At 34.4% G+C, this 21,955-nt stretch overlaps 9 protein-coding genes and 5 pseudogenes across 14 annotated transcripts, besides 6 other annotated features; 9 read left to right on the top strand and 5 right to left on the bottom strand.

The window, feature by feature from the left end:
* Window positions 1-17,294: part of a mobile genetic element that runs on past the window's edge.
* TVAGG3_0180800 (uncharacterized protein) lies at window positions 90-863 on the bottom strand (the record flags this gene model as incomplete). Its single annotated transcript, XM_051225625.1, has 1 exon — window positions 90-863. One exon carries the CDS (start codon window positions 861-863, stop codon window positions 90-92), a length of 774 nt encoding a protein of 257 aa, XP_051110611.1.
* Window positions 878-4,322, top strand: TVAGG3_0180790 (annotated as a pseudogene). Its single transcript has one exon. A coding segment is annotated over exon 1 (3,445 nt).
* Window positions 4,584-5,384, top strand: TVAGG3_0180780 (integrase core domain containing protein family; the record flags this gene model as incomplete). The annotated part of the gene is made up of 1 exon (XM_051225624.1): window positions 4,584-5,384. One exon carries the CDS (start codon window positions 4,584-4,586, stop codon window positions 5,382-5,384), a length of 801 nt encoding a protein of 266 aa, XP_051110610.1.
* Window positions 5,548-6,213, top strand: TVAGG3_0180770 (uncharacterized protein; the record flags this gene model as incomplete). Its single annotated transcript, XM_051225623.1, has 1 exon — window positions 5,548-6,213. One exon carries the CDS (start codon window positions 5,548-5,550, stop codon window positions 6,211-6,213), a length of 666 nt encoding a protein of 221 aa, XP_051110609.1.
* Window positions 6,609-6,983, bottom strand: TVAGG3_0180760 (uncharacterized protein; the record flags this gene model as incomplete). The annotated part of the gene is made up of 1 exon (XM_001322757.1): window positions 6,609-6,983. The coding sequence occupies one exon, from the start codon at window positions 6,981-6,983 to the stop codon at window positions 6,609-6,611; it is 375 nt and encodes a 124-aa protein (XP_001322792.1).
* TVAGG3_0180750 (KilA, N-terminal/APSES-type HTH, DNA-binding family) lies at window positions 7,091-7,448 on the top strand (the record flags this gene model as incomplete). The annotated part of the gene is made up of 1 exon (XM_051225622.1): window positions 7,091-7,448. A coding segment is annotated over one exon (358 nt), but the record flags the coding sequence as incomplete, so codon positions are not given.
* On the top strand, window positions 7,463-7,918 carry TVAGG3_0180740 (uncharacterized protein; the record flags this gene model as incomplete). Its single annotated transcript, XM_051225621.1, has 1 exon — window positions 7,463-7,918. One exon carries the CDS (start codon window positions 7,463-7,465, stop codon window positions 7,916-7,918), a length of 456 nt encoding a protein of 151 aa, XP_051110607.1.
* On the top strand, window positions 8,962-9,911 carry TVAGG3_0180730 (annotated as a pseudogene). Its single transcript has one exon. A coding segment is annotated over exon 1 (950 nt).
* TVAGG3_0180720 (organellar and viral DNA polymerase type B) lies at window positions 10,137-10,980 on the top strand (the record flags this gene model as incomplete). The annotated part of the gene is made up of 1 exon (XM_051225620.1): window positions 10,137-10,980. A coding segment is annotated over one exon (844 nt), but the record flags the coding sequence as incomplete, so codon positions are not given.
* TVAGG3_0180710 lies at window positions 12,617-13,179 on the bottom strand (annotated as a pseudogene). The gene has a single exon. A coding segment is annotated over exon 1 (563 nt).
* TVAGG3_0180700 lies at window positions 13,497-13,773 on the bottom strand (annotated as a pseudogene). The gene has a single exon. A coding segment is annotated over exon 1 (277 nt).
* Window positions 14,025-14,252, top strand: TVAGG3_0180690 (uncharacterized protein; the record flags this gene model as incomplete). The annotated part of the gene is made up of 1 exon (XM_051225619.1): window positions 14,025-14,252. A coding segment is annotated over one exon (228 nt), but the record flags the coding sequence as incomplete, so codon positions are not given.
* TVAGG3_0180680 lies at window positions 15,878-16,337 on the top strand (annotated as a pseudogene). The gene has a single exon. A coding segment is annotated over exon 1 (460 nt).
* Window positions 16,610-17,294: a terminal%2Cinverted (terminal inverted repeat of Maverick-1C transposon ID:TVAGG3_0180670).
* A 737-nt stretch (window positions 17,295-18,031) lies between these two features.
* Window positions 18,032-18,059: a terminal%2Cinverted (terminal inverted repeat of MuDR-2/MuDR-2B_TvMULE3 transposon ID:TVAGG3_0180660).
* Window positions 18,032-20,469: a mobile genetic element.
* A 180-nt stretch (window positions 20,470-20,649) lies between these two features.
* Window positions 20,650-21,249: a terminal%2Cinverted (terminal inverted repeat of Maverick-1A transposon ID:TVAGG3_0180590).
* Window positions 20,650-21,955: part of a mobile genetic element that runs on past the window's edge.
* TVAGG3_0180650 (protein of unknown function, DUF4107 family) lies at window positions 21,250-21,777 on the bottom strand (the record flags this gene model as incomplete). The annotated part of the gene is made up of 1 exon (XM_001292674.1): window positions 21,250-21,777. One exon carries the CDS (start codon window positions 21,775-21,777, stop codon window positions 21,250-21,252), a length of 528 nt encoding a protein of 175 aa, XP_001292675.1.

The raw sequence follows: 21,955 nt of genomic DNA, 5'->3' as shown, positions 1-21,955 counted from the left end.
TTCTGTTCTCTTGACTGACATAACTAACTCATTTGTTTCATCAAACAGCAATAACCAAAGTTCATGACCTAATACATAACATTCATACTTTATATTTTTAGCTCTGAGTTCTCTTGTAAGCTGTTGCATTTAATATTTTCTAAAAAGTCAACTTCAACAGTCATTCGCACTGGTGCCTTCAGTTCTACAGGCTCTCCTTGAAAGTCAACAAGTCTGAATTGCATGTCTTTCAAATTATGAGGACTAATGCGAACCCATTTACCTAAATGAGTTGCTATGACAGGAACGTTTGGAATGAACATTGAATTGACTGCATAACAGAAGGATTTATATTCTACTGAACCTTTACTATTAACTCCTGAAATACCTGTGACATTAGCTATTTTTGACTCAACGTATAAACAATTACCATAACATACGTATGGAACAGATTTCATCTCAATCGTTTTGTCAACACTTTTCAAAGGAAATGTCATATGGTATGCTCCCAGAAGCAATTGAACTCTATGACTCATTCGTGTTATCTTAAACTCCTTCGCATAACTGAACTTCAAAACTCCTGCAATAAGTTTAACATTCATTAAGTTTTCTTCGTTCTCCTTGTTTATTGTAGTATTTATGAGCGCATTTAACACTCCAGCTAATGTTTCCATCTTATATTCTACATTATTGTGAAATCTTATTTCGTGCTTCTTTCCATCTATTTCAAGCTCCATGAAATCTGTTTCATCTGTTATAACGAATGCGATAGTATTGAAGTCAACAACTCTGAAAGCAAGCGCTTCATTCTGAAGACCTAAGTTTGTTTGTAGCTTTACTGTCCCGTATTCGTTTGGGTCTGTACTTTGCAAATAGAACAACATTTTATTCTCATTAAAATATGAGTATTGCTGCATATGCGTATGAAGCTGACAGAGCTAAACGTTTATATTTTGGTCAATACTCTCTCACACTTACTGACAAATATATTGTTATTTCTGATGGAAATACCGAGAAATACATAACATGGAAGGACTATGAAAAGTTTGACCCTATTTTAACTCCATGTACAATGCCATTCATTGTAAATGGTGAAGTTGTCATGAAGAACGACACAACAGTATATAAGTCTGTTATGAAGCGTTAGAATATATGTTGAATTATAATCCCGAAAGATTTGACCCAAGCACTACGTCATGTACAATGCCTTTTATTAAGGACGGTGAAATCGTAAGAGTTCCGGATTCAACGGTTTATACAGCTGTTCAAAACAGTTTACAAAACATTTTAGCGAATATCTTTAATTCAGAAACTACAGAAATAAAATTACCATATATAACAGATGCTAAAGAAATTAAATCAAAAACGACAACATTATTTACGTCACTTAATGATTTAATGACTTATATCATTAATATTCCTGCACCAACTACAGCATTTGATCCAAACTCGACGGTTTGCAGTGTACCTTTCATAAAGGACAGTTCATTAATTGTTTTAAGGGATTCAACAGTTAATGAATCATTAAAGGCGTCATTAATGAAAATCATTGATTTTAACTCATTCACGAATACATATAATTCATTCATTAATGTTTCATATGCTTCTAAAGAAGGTGAGCCAAAAACTATCGATAAAGCGGTGTATGAAATAAAAGCATCAACGACGAAATTGAATTCGTTAACTTTTGACGGTGATAGTTTCGTTAATGACATAACATCGGGGAAAACAATTTTAACGAAAGAATATTTAAAATCTCATGTTAGTGAGTTCGTTGAAATTGAAAAAGAAGGTGGAATTAAGTTCGATCCACTGAATTTCATTTTCAGCTTAGCGAATGCGGGTGTTAGTTTCGCTGAATGGACAACTATACAGAGTGAAATAAATGCAATATGGACGTTTTTGGGGTCAAAAGCGGGAATGGGTGAGCTTGTAAATGCTGCAAGAACATTAGGTGAAACAGGAAATTTTGTAGATGGTTTTAAAAGACTTGTTTCAAATGTTTTAACAAACACAAAGAAATTATTTAGATATACCATACATAACGGACGGATTTTCGAACAGGTAGCAACAAACCCTCCGGTTATGGCTGCGTTGATGATGGTTAGAGATATAAAACCACGTAACGACGGGAACGAAGAACATGAACAACAGAGCCCAACGGGCTCAGAGCCACATAGTGGCGAGGATACTGGTCGGGTTATTCAAGACATTAAAAACGTGTATCCTGAAGTTATTGATTTATTTAGAGGAGTTAATGATTCAATTTCAAAACATTCTATAACCCTCGATGAAGAGAATAAATTAACAGATTATATATTCGTCATTATTGCAGAATTAATGAAGAGAATAAATGAAAAAGGAATTGGTGATATCATTAATGTCAGCGATGTAATGATGAAAAGAAATTTTGACTCATTATTTACAAAACCGAAAACAGAATATAGTCTTTATGACGTAATTACCGAATTAATGAAAAAGATTAATGATAATAAGAGTTCTGGCGGAAGAGTTGAATTAGAAGTGAATGATGTTAATGAGAAATTAGCCGAAAAAGCAGATAAAAACCACGTTCATTATATAACTTCAGACGAACAGATTATAACGGACTACCATGGATATTTAACACGAAGTGATGAAGCGAAGACAAAAAATGTTAATGAAAGAAGATATAAATACATTCGTGCTAAAGGTTATGACATAAGCTGTACTGTACAGTATGATGTAGCTAAAGCACCAGAAGCATTTGGTTATACCGGTGAAATTTATGCCTCTACTTTCTCTGTTAAGGTGTATTAGTTGAACCAAGATTTACTTTGAGAGTTAAGTCAAAAATAACGTTTGAAGATGCTATTAAAAGTAAAGCTGACAAAGTTGAACTTGACGCAACGAACAAAGTTTTGAAATCTCATAAACACAACATCTCCGATATAAATGAACTTCAAACTTCTTTAGACAGTAAAGCTGACAAGAACCATACACATAAATCCTTCACTACTGTTAGAGCAGACGACATAATATTGAACTTTGACCTTGGTTCAAGTGCACCATTAGAAAATCCAAGTACAAGCGTAAAAGATACACTAAACTCCTTAAATAGTAAATGTATGAACATTGAAGGTCATGCCAGAAACTTTGAAGCACATGAACTACCAGCAATGTTAGACAAGAAAGCAGATAAGAACCATACACATGATTTCTTCACAACTGTTGGTATAGAAAGTATTGAAGGAACGGTTGAAGAAACTGGTGGGGATGCAATATATTGTAAACCTCCTAACTTTCCACAAGGTTTAACATCGGATGACGACATAACGACGATGAGAAACATTAGATGTAAAGATGTTTATGTCATGAAGGATGAACATAATATTAAATTCACTGCTCAAGATTTATATGACAGTAAAGCTGACAAGAACCATACACATAAATCCTTCACTACTGTTAGAGCAGACGACATAATATTGAACTTTGACCTTGGTTCAAGTGCACCATTAGAAAATCCAAGTACAAGCGTAAAAGATACTCTTAACAATTTAGATAAGAGTTGCAGGAATACCGAAGATCATGCCAGAAACTTTGAAGCATATGAACTACCAGCAATGTTAGACAAGAAAGCAGATAAAACTTATGTGGATGCAGAACTAACAAAGAAATTTTCGAAACCAGATACAATGACATTTACAACAGAAATTATAAATGGTGAACCAGCAACTCCATTTGAATTTGTTAGAGGTCTTCAACCAGATACTTTTGAATTTTTCTTGGATAATTCTATTGAACTAACATTACATTATAAAAGTGGAACAAATGCAACATTTCATCCGGGAGATACATTCCAAATGGTATTTAATGACATAAGTTCTTTAGAATATGTTTATAGAGTTATGAGCATATATGATTTAATATATCCTATAGGAGCTGTTTATACGTCTATGAATCCAATAAATCCAAACACTTTATTTGGTGGTAGATGGTATGAAATAGTTGACAGTTTTCCATTCTACACTAATACGCAGTCAATGAAGATGGGAGGTTCAAAGAAAATAGGTATTGAAAACCTTCCTTCACATATGCATAGGTTCAGTGGAAGAACATCTGTGGAAGGAAACCATTCACATTCAATAACAAAAAGAGGTTATATAAATCTTGCAGCGGGTTCGAATAGACAGGGAATGAATAGATATGATATCTCAGATGACCCCAAAGATGTTAGCACAGGTATTTTCTGTGGAACTGCAGGAAATCATACACATGTTGTAGCTGGTATTACAGACCCAGCAGGTAATGGAAAAGATTATATGCCTCCTTATATAACAATGCACGCTTGGATACGAGTTGGTTAAAATCTTTAACTTTACATAAATGAGCTTGAAAGAAGTATTCGAACAACATCCATGGAGGTCATTTAAGAAGTGAAAAGGTTCTTTGACAAAAATGTTGTACATCAAACAAAAATAAACCCTTACGACTACTTTTTACCAATTTACTCCAACACTCCTGACGCATACCAATTTGACACTCTCATTCAAAGCAGAAAAGGAGGACATAAACCATTCCTCATCTTCATAAATGTTAACACTCGTAAAGCATATGCGTATATAATGAGAAATAAAGGAACTCATGAAGTGTTAAGAGTTTTACAAAAGTTTGTAGCAGAACATAGCCCAAGTATTTTAACATCAGACCAAGACGGTGCATACCTCAGCAATGAAATCACAGAATTTCTCATTAAGCATAACATAACTCACTACACTACTGAAGACCATAACCATAACATACTCGGTATCATTAACCGCTTCATAAGGACTCTCAGAGATTTAAATCAAGAGCGAGACTTTACCGAAGAAACAATGAAACATTTTCTCGAAGTATATAATTCCTCAACACATTCTACAACAGGACATACACCAAATTCAATGACACAACAACAAGAAGAAAAGTATATACAAAAGAAACTAAGTCAAACACAAAATATCAGAAATTCAACACAATTTACCCTCATTCCTGGTACAAAAGTTCGTGTAGTTCTTGACGACAAACCATTGACAAAGAAACGTTTAAGGTTAAGTCGAAATTATTATATCGTAGACTCTACGCAAGGTAATGGATATCTTATAAAAGCTGCTGACGACTCCATAGCATTTTACCCTCGACATAAATTAGTCGAAAGTAGTAATGGCAAACTTGCTGAAACCATTGACGAAGCAAAGCGAGGAGTGGTTATTGAAATACTTGACTATAACACAAACGATGACACTTATAAAGTAAGATATGAAGGAGGCGTTGAAGATGTTATACCATCTAAGAACTTGAGAGAATCTAAACCAACTCATCTGGGACCATTAGAGCGGGAGTACTGGAAAGATAAAAACATGCCAGAAAGAATAAGAAAATTCTTCTAAACTTTTTCGTTGGATGTAAATCAGACAAAAATATAATTTAGGTGAAGAGGTGAGATGTCACCCGTTTTCTCACCTCTTGAATTTTCATGAATTTTCACAAAAGACCAAAAATAACGCTAATTTTATTTTTATTTATTTTTTTATTTGGTATGTAAGAACAGTAATGTCGGTCGAAGCAAAAACATTCACTAACAAATCTAATGGTGAAACATTCACAAAAGGCACTTATAACGGTATTGAAGTCTTACGTAGAGACAAGGATGGTTACATTAATGCAACAAAGATGGCAAGAGAAGCAGGAAAGTTAAACCATTTAAACAGATTTCTCAATAGTGCTAAAATGCAGGAAATTCTTGAGTTTTGGTTGAAAGAATACGGTCGAGCCAAAAGTGGCTCAACCTCAAAACAAGCATTTTATGAGCTTACTAAGGGCGTTATGAATGAATTCAAAGGTATTTACATACATGCTGACCTCGTTCATTTTGTTGCTGAATGGTGCTCTGTAAAGTATGCATTTTATGTCAAAGATATTATGGATTCCATAGACAAGAAAGTTCATGAGAAGTTAGATGAAGAAGAACTCGAAGATACAGTGGAGAATGCTAAACCTTTGTTCGAAGAAGAAGTTGGAAAAATGTGTGAAAAACAATTAGAACATGAACGTGAGATATATTATGGTTATAGAGATTCTCCATACGAACTAGACCAATGGGAACAAGAAGATTTAAAGAGAGAATTTAGAGAATATGAACTCGCTAAGATAGCATTTGAAGCTGCAGAAAAGAAGTTAAAAGTTTGGAGTCGTTTTGTACAAAAATATTGTGAGTAAATGAACTCATGGGCTTCGCCCTTGCCGCTAGCGGCTTATTTTTGGTCAAAGCTTCCACGAGAGAAAAGATTCCTCATTCGCTAAGGATTCCAAAAATGAAAAAATCATTGATTTTGGCTGAGAAAAAACAGCAAAACCCTTCTTCCACGGGAACAAAGAAATAAAGAAGAAATAAAGAAGAAATAAAGTAAATTTTTTATTTATTCCCGTGGAAGATAGAGCACTTTTATGACACTTTTTATTCACGACAAACAAGACAAATAAAGAAAATAAGAAAATACGGCGCTGTCGCGGTTCGAACCACAGACCTTGACCCCTCCATAACACCACCTTAGACCACTGTGCTACGTAGCCTGTCGACATAAGATTTTATAAATTGCATATTTGACGTAAATTTATTTCCATCTGGCTTCCCACTGCATAAGATATTCATACGTGTTTGTAAGACATTCATTAAACTTCTTTTCTATTGCATCTAATCTTGCGTTATTTTTTTCAATAGCTTGTCTGTATTCTTCATCATCTCCAGCAGTGTTTGGGTCTTCACGTTTAAAATATTCATTGTTAACCAATTTTTTATCTACAAATTTTATTAGTGTTTGATTCACTTCGTTATGATAACGGTCATATTCTTTCAATACGTAAGTGAAGACAAAATGCGTCGTACCTTCAATCTTAAAGCTTAAAGAACTTTCAACACAGTTTTGAGGGTCTGTCAGTGCGTCAATGAGATAGTATTCGAAGTCAGTCAATAATCTTTTTAAAGTCATTTCATACAGGATAAAATTTAATGTTGTGAAGAAATAGTGTTTATCTCAGAAAAAATAAAGTTAGTTTTTATTTTATTTATTTTTTTATCCTGTATGTAAGAACAGTAATGTCAACATTAGAGAACACAACAACTGCTATCGTTCATGAAGCCATAAATGAAGAATACGAATACATACAATATAACAAACAATTGAGACTCATTCGTTCAGTCAAAGATGACATGTACCAAATGCAAAGTATAATGAACGCTCTTCGTTCTACAAAGCAAGCATATCATTGGTTTGAAAACCAACAGACAAAAGAACTTTTAGAAGAATTTCCTCATATGATTGCTTCCCTCGGAAAACCGAGGGAAGAGATTCCGTACGAAAATCGCAAGAATTTGGCACCTGGTTTGAAAGGTTATTATGTTCATAGACTTTTAGTAAACGCTGTAGCAATGTGGGCTTCACCTCGTTATGCTTGTTATATTTTCATGATGTTAGATGAACTATATAAAGCAGAACGTGGAGAGATGGAAAAGAAACTTCAAGCAAAAGATGAAGTCATTGAATCCAAAGACAAAAGCATACAGAAAAGAATACCGCGTTCGGTACCAAAAGGAAAGGAAAAGAGTTATAAGTATATGATTTATACTGAAGAGATGGAAAATGAAGAAGATAGAGATATGGTTATGTTGCATTTAGTCAGAAGAAACAACAAAAGCTTTTACGACCTTGCTAAAATATATAAATCTGACAGAAACTGGTTCTATCGTGAAAACTTACCGATTTCAATGACACCGAATGAGCAAATAAAAGAAATTGTCAAAAATACTCTTCCTCAAACACACTATGACATCAAAGGTTGCACAATACTTACCTTCAAAGAAGACTTAACATTACTGAAGGAAAAAATAACAGAATATTTCGATAACTTCAAAGAGGAAGAATGAAGTCACGACAACATTAACGAAGAAGTCACGACAACATTAACGAAGAGAGAATGAGGTGAAAAAACAGACCCAAAGGGTCAGAGCCGCAAAGCGGCTAGGTGATATCTCACCTCTTCACCAAAAATATATTTTTGGTTAAATAGCTTCAGGGTCAATTTCTTCAACCATTTCACTTCCTTCGTCAATGTCAATTGAAGCTTCTTCAACCTTTGGTAAGAACTTTTGTATAACATCTTTGTTCGTTATTGTCTTCAGAGATGAAGGATAATATTTCACAGATGTTTCACCCTTCTTATATTCTTTCTGTTCGGAAAGATTCATAGCAATACTGAAGAAGTCAATGTTGGAGTTCTTTATGACAGTATAGTGTGTATCTTTGACATTCACGAAGAAACCCTTTTGTTTCAAAACTACTGCTAACTCTTGTGAAGTATAACGTTTGCGGTCAATGACGATAGCTAATGGTCTGACATACTGACCAAACTTAGATTCTTTCACAAACTTCTTGTTAAAGATAACATTAACGTTTGAAGCATTATTGAACTCATTCTTGATGGCAGTAGCGAGAGCATTGTATGAAAAGAACTTGCAATCTTGCATGTGTTTCATTAAAATAAAAATATTAAATTATTTTGAAAAATAACTTAAAAAAAATCTAATCTAATTTTTTCAAAAAATATTTTTTTTATTTCCTACTAAAGATGTATCGGAAGTTGTCTAAGTTAGAACACTCGGAAATAAAACAACTTCTTACAGAAGCTAATATAGATGTTGCAAAGCATTACGCAACAAACAAAAAAGCACTCGCTGACTTCATTAAAGACTATAATGGTGCAATAAGTTATGATAGAATTCATGAGTTCATAAAGCCGCAACGCGGCGAGGACGAAGTCCATGCAAGAGCATTTCCTTTAAATGACATTGCTATTGACTTATATCATAGACGTTCAGTACCTCATGAAGTAAGAAGAGAGATGTTTGACATAACAAATGCAAACGTTGGTGAAACAAGAAGAGCTGTACCTCATGAAGTAAGAAGAGAGATGTTTGACATAACAAAGCCGCATGACGGCGCGGGCGTAGCCCATGCAAACGTTGGTGAAACAAGAAGAAGAGACGACACACTGAAACAACAGAGAAGAGAGATGTTTAAAAGTGCTATAGAACAAGTTCGCAAAGCTAACGATGTCATTCGTTCCATTGACGACAAACCAAAAGAAGGTGAGAGATGGTTAAAGAAAGATGAAGAGAATAGGAAGAGAAATGTGAAGTCAGGCAATAGACTCATTGACTTTAACATCGAAGCTTTAGATGAACCAAACAGAGACTACTTACACAAACATTTCGGTAAGGTTTTCATGAGACTCTTAGAGAAAATTAAAATAAACTCCAACAGAGATGGATGGTATGTTATAAACTTGGTGGAAAGTATGAATGTTCTACGTTAAACCTCAATAATATTGGAACATTACTACATCAGCTCTTGAAGGAGAACTTTATATCAGAGATAGAAGCAAATGCTGCAGGTATTGTTGAAATGCACTATGACTTCTTCTTGACAAACATAAAGAATCTTACCGAAATAAAGATGTATGATTTAACAGAATATGAAGGCTTAACGATGTCAGATGTAAAGAAAGGCAAACCAAAAAAGAGACCATATAGAGATGAAAGCACACTGACAAATGACCAGAAAGCCATTTTGGAAGCTCTTAAGCAAACAGGAAACCCAGCACTTATAGAAAGCTTTTGGAAAGATAATGGTGAAAAGAAGTTTTATAAGAAGAGAAGCGGTCAGTTCTGGAAGTATCTTTGCACATTACCTATAAATCTTGAACGCTACCAAATCTTCAATGAACTGAACAAAAGAACTGCAACACTTATGACAGAGGACAATTGTTTCGTTTATGCTTGCATTCAGGCTGGAGTAAATGAAGAAACTATTGACCACATGAGAGAAGTCATTCGTGTTAGAGACTTTCCTCAAAGTAAAGTACAAGAAATTTCCGATTCAACAGGTATAGCATTTAATGTTACCATTGGTTATTTCAATGACTCAAGACATAATGAAATAAAGAGATATATACCAAAAGAATGCGAAACTGTTAGAACTATTGACTTACTTCTTGTTGAAGACCACTACATGCTAAATGAAAGATTACCAATGACAACATACTTCATTCGAAACTATATAGAAATCTTGAAGGAGTGTGGTGGAATGAACATTGAGAAACAGATGAAGATTTATACAAAGAGAGAAGATAAATATGTAGTTCGTTATGATAGAACAACACCGCTATGGGATGTTATGAAAACATTGTGGGAGTGCAAATATTTCGAACCTATTTCTTATGGAGAACTTTTCACATATACTACTGACTTATATAAACAGAACCTTGCACCATTTAAAGATTTGACATATGCTCCAAAGTATTGTGTACAACTGAAGAAGAAAGCAGAGTCAAAAGAAGTAAATAAAGCTAAATGTAAATTCATTCCTGAGCACGTTTTCTTTGCTGACTTTGAGTGTAGTACGGATGGCTTTCATAAAGCTTTTAACATCTGTTATGACAGTGAAGATGGTTCAGTGAGTGAAAGCATTTGGGGTCAAAACTGTGCAACAGAATTTTTGGAAAGACTTCCTGACAAGAGTTTAATATATTTCCACAACCTCAGTTATGACATAAACTTCATCTTAAGACACATGACAGAAGTGAAAGGAACTCCCATCATTAAAGGTTCACGAACAATGCAAATAACTGGTTTATATAAAGGACGGGCAATTATTATAAAAGACTCTTACAGTGTTATAAATAAGAAGCTTAAACTATTTCCTGCTATGTTTAACTTACAAACAGGACCGAAAGAAGTATTTCCATATAACTACTACAGCAGTGTTTTGTTAGCAAATGACAACAGAACTGGTGTCATTTCTGAAGCATGTAAGTTTATCCATGATGCAGATACATTCATGAAAAACATAGATTCCATCAAAGGTTGCAGAATAGATGAAAACCACTTCGACTTAGAAAAATATAGCACGTTTTACTGCAAACAAGATGTAAGAATTTTAAGAGAAGGTTTTGTAAAGTTCCGCAATGACTTATTGAAAGAGTTTGATTTAAACGTTTATGACTACGTTAGTATTTGTTCTATTGCTAACAAATTGTTTGAGAACAGAGTATACTTCCCGAATGGAAATCTTTATGACCTCTCAAATAAACCAAGAGAATTTATTTCGAGATGCATTCAAGGTGGAAGATGTATGTTGTCAGATAACATGAAACAAAAGAGCAAAAAGAAACTCATTGCTGACTTCGACACTGTTTCATTATATCCTTCAGCTATAGCAAGACTTTATACTTTAGAAGGTATTCCAAAAGTATTGAAGGAAGAAATGTTAAGCACAGAGTATCTCATGAGACATTTATTCGATGATGACCAAAAGGAACCCATTGGTGAAAAGTTTATGTCTGGCTTCTTTGTTCTCATTAAGATAACAGAGATTGGTATACCCAGACACTTTCATTTAATAGTTTGCGACCCTGAACTAAATCCAGAACTTAACGTTCCAAGAAGTTCAAACACTTGCTGTCTCATGTATGTTGACCATATAACATTACAAGACCTCATAAAATATCAATGTGTCAAATGTGAAGTGTTGCAAGGATACTATTACGATGGAAACAGAGATATGAGAATAAGAGATGAAGTAAAGAAGTTGTTTGAGTTAAGGTTAAAGTATAAGAAAGAAGGAAACCCCTTACAAGAAATTATAAAACTCATTCTGAACAGCATTTATGGCAAAACTATTCTATCTCCTATTGAGTCAAAAATAACCATAGTAAATGACAAAGATGCTATAAGATATGCTATAAGAAATTACAACCATATAGTGAAGTTCGAAGGTTTGGATGGTTCAGATAAAACTATTTTCAAGCTAACGAAAAGCATTTGCAGACACTTTAACTTCTGTCCACTTGGTGTTAATATTCTGTCTATGTCAAAACGTATTATGAATGAAGTATTCTGTACTGCTGAAGATATGGGTCTTCAAATCTTTTACCAGGATACCGACAGTATGCACTTATATAATGAAGACATACCAAAGCTTGCAGCAGAGTTTAAGAAGAGATATGGTCGCGAACTTATAGGAAAGAACCTTGGTCAATTTCATAGCGACTTTGCAGAAATAACACCTGGAAAACAAAGTTTAGCTTATAAAAGTATTTTCTGTGGAAAGAAGACCTACATAGACTTACTCACTAACGATTTAAATGAAGTTGCATTTCACTGCAGAATGAAAGGCGTGAAGCAAGATGTTATTGCTTTAACCGCTAATGAAATGTTTCCTGAAGCTATACAATGCTATTACAATGAAGATAAGAACATTCACATACCTGTTGGAACATATGACAAAGACTCTGAGTTCAGTTTAATGAAACTTTACAAAGCACTTTATGATGGTCAAGAGATTGCATTCGACTTATGTAAGTCATGTCAACCTTGCTTTGCTGAAAAGTTCAACTTTTCAATAACGACTAAAACAAGCTTTATTCGTAAGTTGAAGTTCTGAGGTCATGGGCTTCGCCCTTGCCGCTAGCGGCTTATTTTTGTCAGCAATGAGGTCATGAATGAGGTCATTTATTTTTGTCAGCAATGAGGTCATTCGTGATAAAAATAAAGCTAGCGTAGATTTTACAATACTGCGATGGTAGAGTTTAAGAGTTGTGCTTCAATGTAGAGACAGTCCTTCCCATCTGGAGGCAAGAACACTGGACATTTATGGTCATGAGTGGAGAACATGTCTATCCAAAACTCACGATTGAAGCCAGTTAATTTATAGTATTTAGGGTTAGGAAGTGGTGAAGTTCTTGTATGACCAATGAACTCATTTTCAACGCCTTTGGCTATATTAGAGTAAAGTATTGCTTGCTTTCTATCCCAAATGCCAGGTGTTACAATCTTTGAAAATTCATTTTTCCTCGGAAGCATTGCATCATAATTGAAAACATTCTTAAAATCATCACTTGGTTCGGAGATTTGAAATCTTATACGTAATGGATTTTCTTTCTTTTTAGCGACTTCATTGAATGGTGAGAATACAATGAATTGACAGTCATGTGTTCCATCTTCATTTTCATTAAATTCATAATGAAAGTCTATAAGTTGTGGCTGACTACCTTCTTCTTCAGTTGTGCAAGAAACTCACGTAAAGGCTGTAAAGTTTGTACTTCAATGTTGAACTTTTTCTCGAACATCTCATTAAATGAAATCATACATTGTTGCAATGTTGTATCGTCTTTAAAGTATTTGTATATGTGAATGTTTTGGGCGCTTAAAGACTGTTCGTCATTTTCTATCTCGACTTGAAGTATAAAGTCAACCTTTCTGAAAGCACGTGTTATATACATAGATGTTATGCCAATGTACTTCTCTTCATTTATGTTCACAATCCAGTCTGTTGGAAACTTAAACGTTACTCTGTTCCCCTTTATTTTGACGTCAGGGTTTTCACTACTGAACGCAACAGATAAAGGTATTTGTCTATACATTTATTCGGATAAAAATAAACCATTTACTCTTTCTTTGCTTCAGCTTCCTTTGCTTTTTGTTCTTCTTTGCTTTGCTTTTGCTTCTTCTCTAGCTTTTTTCGCCAGCAAACGTGGGTTCTTCTGTCTTCCAGCAGCTAATGCAGCTAGTTGTTTTTCACTAAGTTTTCTCTTTGGTCTCTCTGGCTTTTGTTCTTGTTTTTGTTCCTTCAGTTCGGATAAAATTTGCTCGCGAATTTCTTTCTTCAATGCTTCAACATCTATGACCCCTTGGGTCTTGTCCATATGACTTGTCTGAGTCATTTGACTGTAGATAAAAAACTAATTAAAACTTTAACCGATGTAAAATGAGCTTGTCAAAATCAGAGCGAGAGTCTATTATATTAAATGACGCAAGAGGAATACAACATCCTTTCTATTACGTAAGTCAGAGTAAAGATGGTAAAATATACGTAAGAAAAAGAAAGGTACCATTAGCGAATGCAGAGAGCGACAACATTAAGGTGCATGGCAAGGGTGAAGTCCACGAAGCCCATATAAAACCTTCTGTTCAAACTGAGCCACCAAAAGAACAAGAAGAAAAGAAGCCAGATGTACTTTCAATAACGAACCAAGAGCTTATTGCAAAGTTCGTGAATTTCATTGAAAAACAAACCGAGTCAAAGAACCCTGACCCGCCAGTGAAAGAAGTTGAGACAAAAGAGAATGTACAGTTCATTGAAAATGTCAAGAAACAACTTCCACCACGAATGCCAAGAAGAAGAGTGAGAATAATGAAGTAAATAGATATTTTTATCTGAAGTAAATACATGCAGAACGAACAGTTAAACGAATTTACTCCAGCAGAGCATATTCATCAGATTCGCTCATATTTCGATATCATAGACAATGCAGTTCAAATTGGTGACACTAATAGAAAATATTCTGACGCAAAGATTCCATCACAACCTGGAACTGCTAAAGATAACACATGGGTAACATTCAATCTCTCACCTCCTGGTGAAAATATGTTGGACCTTTACAATACATTCATTACGTATAAAATGGAAGGTCAATTTATTGTAGATAAAGAAATTGGTTCAGGTTCCAATAAAACAAACCCACCAGGATTTTGGATTGGTTTCGATGACGCTTTCTATGCAGTTGCTGGATATCAAATCCTTGCAAATGGTCGTAATCGTATATTCTCAAGACAACGCAAGAGAAGAAGCATATATAACTTCAAACTCACAAACTACCGAACGGACAATAAAGTAGATGTTTTTTAAATGACATGAAGATGTATGGAGTCATTCGGGAACATGCAGAACAGGACAAATTGTTAGTGGTCCAATTACAGCAGGAAAAATCATTTGATTTTAAGCTTCGTTTAAGAATTCTGTTAGAAGATTCCTTCCATTAGAAGCTATTCGATTTATTCCAGCTTTTGCAGGAAACATTCAGCTTAAAGTAAAGTTCAGTAGCGACGCCTTACAATGCACATCTATATCTGTAAATGATATCATTGCTTTCAATCCAACTCTTAAAGTTGCATTTGCTTCAGATTCAAATCCACCGACAAATAAATTTGTTCCATGGAATGAACCATTCACTATGATAACGAAGGCAGTAGAAGCTAGTGGAACAGTTACTATTACAACTGTAAACCAGCAACTATTTCGAACAAAGATGGATTTTAATGAATGTTTCATTCATCCAAAGTCATTCTCTTTAGACCCTAACATTTATACAGAACTTGTAGAACATTATACAAACGAGGCTTTATGTTTTCCTGTTAAAGTTATGGATTGGATTCCTATGGACGGTTCATTCTCAAAGAATACAGATAGTTCAAGTGCAACATTTACAGCAGCTTATACGCCTATTAATGTTTAAAAGTATTTGGGCACTATTTAGAAAGAAAGACAACTATTATGTTAATTTGAAACCCTAAGTTTAAATATCTTCAGCTTTCCATGGGAGCTTATGGAAATATGCCTGCAGAACCTGAAAAATCATATGGACCTGTATTTTATGAAATGGTTGCGAACGCTTGCAATACAAACAATGATATGATAGGATTTAATGAAGATGTTATGAGGTCATTGGTGGATGATGGTAGTGTGGAAACATAAATGGGATACTATGACAACACACATTTCTTATGTGGTTTTCCAACAGAAGTGGACTTTTTGCTTCCAGCAAGGTCAAACATCTACTGCTCCAATAACATACAAATTGTCTGTTAAAGGACCTATTGAACTAGCAACTGAAAACGTACCAAAGCCACTTATTGGATTTATGAGGGATTGTTGCTTTGCAATACAAGTAAGACAGTCAGGCATACAATAATAAGACTTGACGACTATAACTTAGCAACTGACGACAGTGAGGAATAAAGGATGAACGTTTATTTTAAAGCTTATAAATGAGTTCTTCATCAAGCTCTCGTGAACCTTCACCATCTATGAAACAAACTTTACCAAACGATTATGGAGCACCTATTTGAATATTTCTTACGAGCTGCACAATGGCAAAGAGCAGTCTCACCAAGGTTAGGTGTTCCACCAGCTCCTGTCAAAAATAGCATTTGGTCAAGTCCTTATATAAAATATGGTCTCCCACTAGGTTTGCTAGCTACAGCAGGAGCAGTTATGATGTTGAAAAGAAATAAAGCAAATGTTATAAATAATACTGAAGTAGCTGAAGTTAAACAAACTCCAACACCTTCGTCAAAACCAACGCCTTCACAAACAACACCTTCAATGACTCCTGAACCTATGGAAGTACAAACTCCTGTTCAAAAGTCAACTCCTAAACCGACTCCAACATTTAAACCAGAACCTACGCCTCAAATAAATCGTAAAACTCCTGCGTTTCCTTACTGAAAAAATAACGTTATTTTTATTTTATTTGAACATTTTTATTTGATTGAAATGACAAATAAAGTCACTGAAGCAATGAAACAAAAATTTTTGGTAGAATACATTAAATCAGGAGCGGTTCCAGAAGGTTTTTACGTTCATACTATGAAGGATGGTAGAGTTCAGTTTAGAAAGATAAAGCAACCATTAGATAGAGAAGGTATATTAAGGAAGATTAAACTTCATGAGGACAACATTGCTGAACTTAGGAAGAAGTTAGAAGAGTTGGAGAAAGGAAGAGAGTTATAAAGTAATGAATTCATGAGGTGAAAAAAGAGGTGAAAAAAAAGGTGAGATTTCACCTCTTCACCTAAATTTATTTTTGCGCTATGTTTTCATACGTGTGAGGGTGGTGATATCATTAATTTTAAGTTTATTTTTAAGTTTACTGAAAATTTTTATTTGGATGTAAATGACAGAACAAAAGCAACTCATTCGAATTCCACAGTATAACAAACATACATTTAAACATTTATTCTTCCTTCCTGAGCATAACATGTTCTTTCAAATACATCCGAGACCAGTTGACTTTTCATTGACTGTGTATAAAGATAGAAATAGTTATATCATTAAACCATACGATGACGAAGGTAAGTTATGTAAATTGTACGTTAAGAAGTTAGAGAAAGTTTATGGCTTCAAGTATGACTACAATAGGGTTAACACTGATGATGAAGATATTGAGGAAAATTTATGAGAACATTAGTGAAGTCGTTAGTGAGAACGATAGTGAGAACGTTTATTTTTACATTAGTGAGTTCGTTAGTGAAGTGGTTGGCGGTTTTGTAAATATTTAAGGTTAAGTTAGTGTTGTCGTTTGTGTTGTAAAATACACGTTAACGGTTTTGTAAAGTGTCAAATTCACAAGTATTGGGTAAAGTGGAACGCAGTGCCACCATACCCAAGACTTGTATACTAACTACTTTTGAGCACTCTCAATTTGTATCATTCATTATTTTCATCTGAAAAGGAATGAATCTTATCTAATCTTCATAACAATTATATCATTATTTTCGCATTTGTTTAAGTATAGATTTATTTTATGATTTTTGATCGCAATTGAAATCGCGATTTCTTCTCAATTTTCATAAATATCGCTTATGAATATTTGAATGGATCGTTATCGTCCCATTTAAAGAATAATGCATTGAAACACACACACTTCATTTCTCAATATGTCATCAAACGATTCGGGAAAGCACATCTTAATCATCAACTCTGCAGTACCTTTCCTATTGTCAAAAGGCGGTCTTCATCAGCGATTTACCGAGATTGCAACAGAGTATTTTCAATCTCATGGATGCGAAGTAAAGATTACAATGCTCAAAGATGAGTACAAAACTGAAGAAGAACTTGCTAAGATTGTCTGGGCGGATATTATCATAGTCTCTACACCAGCATGGTGCATGAGTGTTCCATGGCACTTAAAGAAGTACATCGACGAAGTTTTCTCTTCAGGATACGGAGTCTTACTGAAGAACGATGGGCGCACAAGGAAAGATTCGTCTAAGAAGTACGGAAGTGGAGGTTTATCACAGAACAAGAAGTATATGATTGTCTCTACATGGAATGCTCCAGAAGAATCTTTCACAGATCCAAATCAGCTTTTCGAAGGCAAAGGAATCGACAATGTCTGGATCTGGCTCCATAAAGCTTTCGAAACAATAAGAATTACCGAAAAAGTGACAAAACATCAAAAACAGGGAGGGGGTCTCAATTTTTATTGCTTATATTATTTTACAATATTTATATAAATACTCTTTATAATATATTTTACTATAAAATTATACCTCAGATTCAAATATTTAAAATATTATTTACATAATTATCTCAAAATTATATTTTTATATATTATTTTTCATATGTATAAATCATATAATCTATATCTATGCAAATCTCATCTAAATTTTTTTGAAACAAACCGCTACCATTTTATAATGGTCCATCTTAAATTCATCATAAATTCTGGTACATGTTAGTACCAGAGTCTTCAAATCTCAAACACTCTGGTACCAACATGCACCAGACGCGAGTTTCCAATGCCCTCGTACGATTTTCTATTAAGATCTTCTTGAATGAGAAGGTCTTCATAGAAACTCGTACGAGGGCTTCTCTTTTAAATACTCTGGTACCTGCTGGTATCGGAGTCGACTTTACAGCCCTTTCCACAATTTTGAAGCTGGGGAAAGTTTTCAAGCAATGAAAGGGAAGCTCTCGCTATGAGGTGAAAATCTAGAATTTTTACCTCATAGCAAGTAATCCTTTGTTAATTGCTTGAAAACTTTCTTCAAATTATCAAAATTTCGAGGAAAGTTTCCTTGCTTCAAAGTAGAGATGGAGCCCTTTGAGCCACTGCATATAGGTCAGTGACTCAAAATACTCCATCTCTACTAGAAATCGCCAAAATTTGGGTCGCAATCTTTGAAATGCGACGCAAGTTTTGGCAATTTCGCGAGGGACTTGCTCCATTTGGTGCATAGATTCACACTCTATGCACCAGATGGAACAATTCTTTCGCTGACAGCGGGAAACTTTGTCTGAATAGTTTAACATTCAGACAAAGTTTCCCGCTGTCAGAGAGGGAATGGAAGGGTAAGAGGTATATATTCATAATGTATACCTCTTACTCTTCCATTCCCTCAAGAAAGTTCAAAAACTTGGGTGCAATCAGAACTGATTGCACCCAAGTTTTTGAACTTTATATAAGGAATTGTTGGCTATGATGTACTGATCATGAATCAGTACATCATAGCCAACAATTCCTTCGCAAACAGTGGGAAACTTTGTCTGAATAGTTTAACATTCAGACAAAGTTTCCCGCTGTCAGGGAGGGAATTAGAGGGTGGGAGATATATAGATAGACTATAAATCTCTCACCCTTTAATTCCCTCAAGAAAGTTCAAAAACTTGGGTGCAATCAGAACTGATTGCACCCAAGTTTTTGAATTTTGTATAAGGAATTGTTGGCTATGATGTACTGATCATGAATCAGTACATCATAGCCAACAATTCTACCTTTTAACCAAAGATAATTGATTCGTATGTAAAATATTAAGCTAAAATTTCTCTTCTTTTAGTACACATTCTTCCATTTCGTGTACATGTATCATATATTAAGTACTAGTTATCTATTCTATATCCTTTATCCCAATTTAGATACTCAAAGATAATTCTTTTTCAGAAGAAAAAAAAATATTTTCTATTAAACCGTTATTTTTTCAATGTGAGTTTTCAATTTTATTTTTCCTTTTTGCTGCTCAATGCAACATCCTCCACCCGATCCTCCATGCGAGGTTGATCAAGCCATAGGATATTTAGAATATTCTCGTTTTGTTATAGCTGCAGAGCTGCATGGTAACATAAGATTTGTCAAAGACCCACAAAAACTATCAATTGGAACAGGAGTATTAATCTACCACCGATGCGAATACGAAGGCATCCCAGCAGGCTTTAAATTTATTAAAAATTTCGACAATTACATTTTTAAATCTGCAAACTTAACTCATATTCACTCAGGACCACCACCACAACATAAAAATACACCTACAAGTGGTACTTACCGTGCTTGGATTAAAAAATTTTCTCATGAATCACGGAAGTCCACTTAATGCAACACAAGAAGTCAACAAAACGCTTGAAATACCTAAAGATCATACTTGTATTCACATGACTATGAAACAAACTGCAATCAATTGAAATATTATTTACAACAAAAAGATCTTATGAGATCTTTACCAGACATATCTTTAAATCAATTTCAATCTTTACAAAACTATGTTAATCAATGGGAAGATCAACATGATGACCTTATTTATTTTGACATTCAAGGTGAAGATACTGATTTTCCAGACAAATTGGTTTTTATTTACTCTGATAATGATATGATCTCTCAAATTCATGAAAAACCACCAATTTATCACTTAGACTCTACGTTTAAATTAATTATTCATGGATTCCCTTTTTATGTATTAGCTACCAAATTTGCTAATACTCATTCTATCCCTTTGTGTTATTTTATAATATATCCAGATAATAGTGAAAATATTTCTTTTTGCTTAAGTAAATATTTTGAAACAACTCACACAGAACCTGAGTTAGTATACCTATCTTGGGTACTGCGGCACTGCGTTCCACCTTACCCAAGATAACGGTTTGACACTTTACAAAACCGTTAACGTATATTTTACAACACAAACGACAACACCAACTTAACCTTAAATATTTACAAAACCGTCTGACACATAAACGACTTCACTAACGACTTCACTAACGACTTCACAAACGACAACACCAACTTAACCTTAAATATTTACAAAACTGTCTGACACATAAACGACTTCACTAACGACTTCACTAATGAAAAAATAAACGTTCTCACTAACGTTCCCACTAATGTTCTCATTTACAAAAGTATTGCAGCGCTTCCCATTGCTGTGCTTCACACAATAGTTCATATTCTTCAGTATCGCTGCTGTCACTCCAATCGTCAGAGTCAAAATCACTGTCAAAATAAATGTATGTAAGTTTTGACAAAGCTAATAAAACACGCTTACCGTTTGTATCTATTGCTTTTATATATCTCCCATTATGTTTGTTGTCGTAAACGCTCAAACTAACTTTACCCTTTCTCCCTCGTATCTGATAGAATGTATTTTCACGAGGAACGAAGAACAAATTCTTGAACTCATGACCGTTGTAGTTTGTTATCTCAATAGTTTTCGTCATTTATATAAAAATAAAATAAAAAATAAAATAAAAAATAAACTTAAAAATTAATGATATCACCACCCTCACACGTATGAAAACATCCATTTAAATTTAGGTGAAGTGGTGAAATCTCACCTCTTTTTTCACCCGGTTTTTCACCCTGTTGAATTCATTGCTTTATAACTCTCTTCCTTGGTTTCTTTTTAGTTGCTTTCTTCACGTCTGTCTCCAACTTGACTGTCTTTCTTCTTCGTCCATAATGATACCAATTACTTCCACCAGTCAATGGGTCAAATGGTCTTTCGTAAGGGTTTCCATACATTCCATAAGGTCCGTATGGATAAACTGCTGGTGGAGAAGAAACATTTTTTTTAGTTCCATCGACTCTATTTAAATGCATTGTTTCACCTTTCATCTGGTCATTAAAGTCTTTTGCGTGTTTTGCAAACTCATCGTCCTTTCCTAAAGCATTTTCTGACTCAGTCGCAACCAAATTGGATGCTTTATTTATGAGCCCTATTTTATTTAATCTTAACTTCTTTGCAACCCAGCCTCCAATCTTCCCTTTATTTGCATCTAATGTCTTCGAAAACCTTCCTCCACTCATTTTATTTACTGCGTCATAAGCTCCAAGTGCTTTTGCTCCAAATGCTAATGCTTTTGTTCCCATTGCGCCTAAATCTGCCCAAACTACCATTTACCCCATATTAAAATCATCTCTCTTCAATATTATCTCATAAAAGTTCTCGTTACTGGAGAAAGTCAATGAAACATATGCGTTCTCACGGGCTTCGCCCTCACCGCTTTGCGGTCTATCTAACTTATTTCTATATCATCTATACGCTTCAAAATGTCTGAACAATTGCTAACATCTT

This window comes from Trichomonas vaginalis, chromosome IV (assembly GCF_026262505.1).
Source record: "Trichomonas vaginalis G3 chromosome IV, whole genome shotgun sequence".
Taxonomy (NCBI): domain Eukaryota; phylum Parabasalia; order Trichomonadida; family Trichomonadidae; genus Trichomonas; species Trichomonas vaginalis.
The sequence above is the reverse complement of the archived record's forward strand: the minus strand, read 5'-3'. Positions and strand labels throughout refer to the sequence as shown.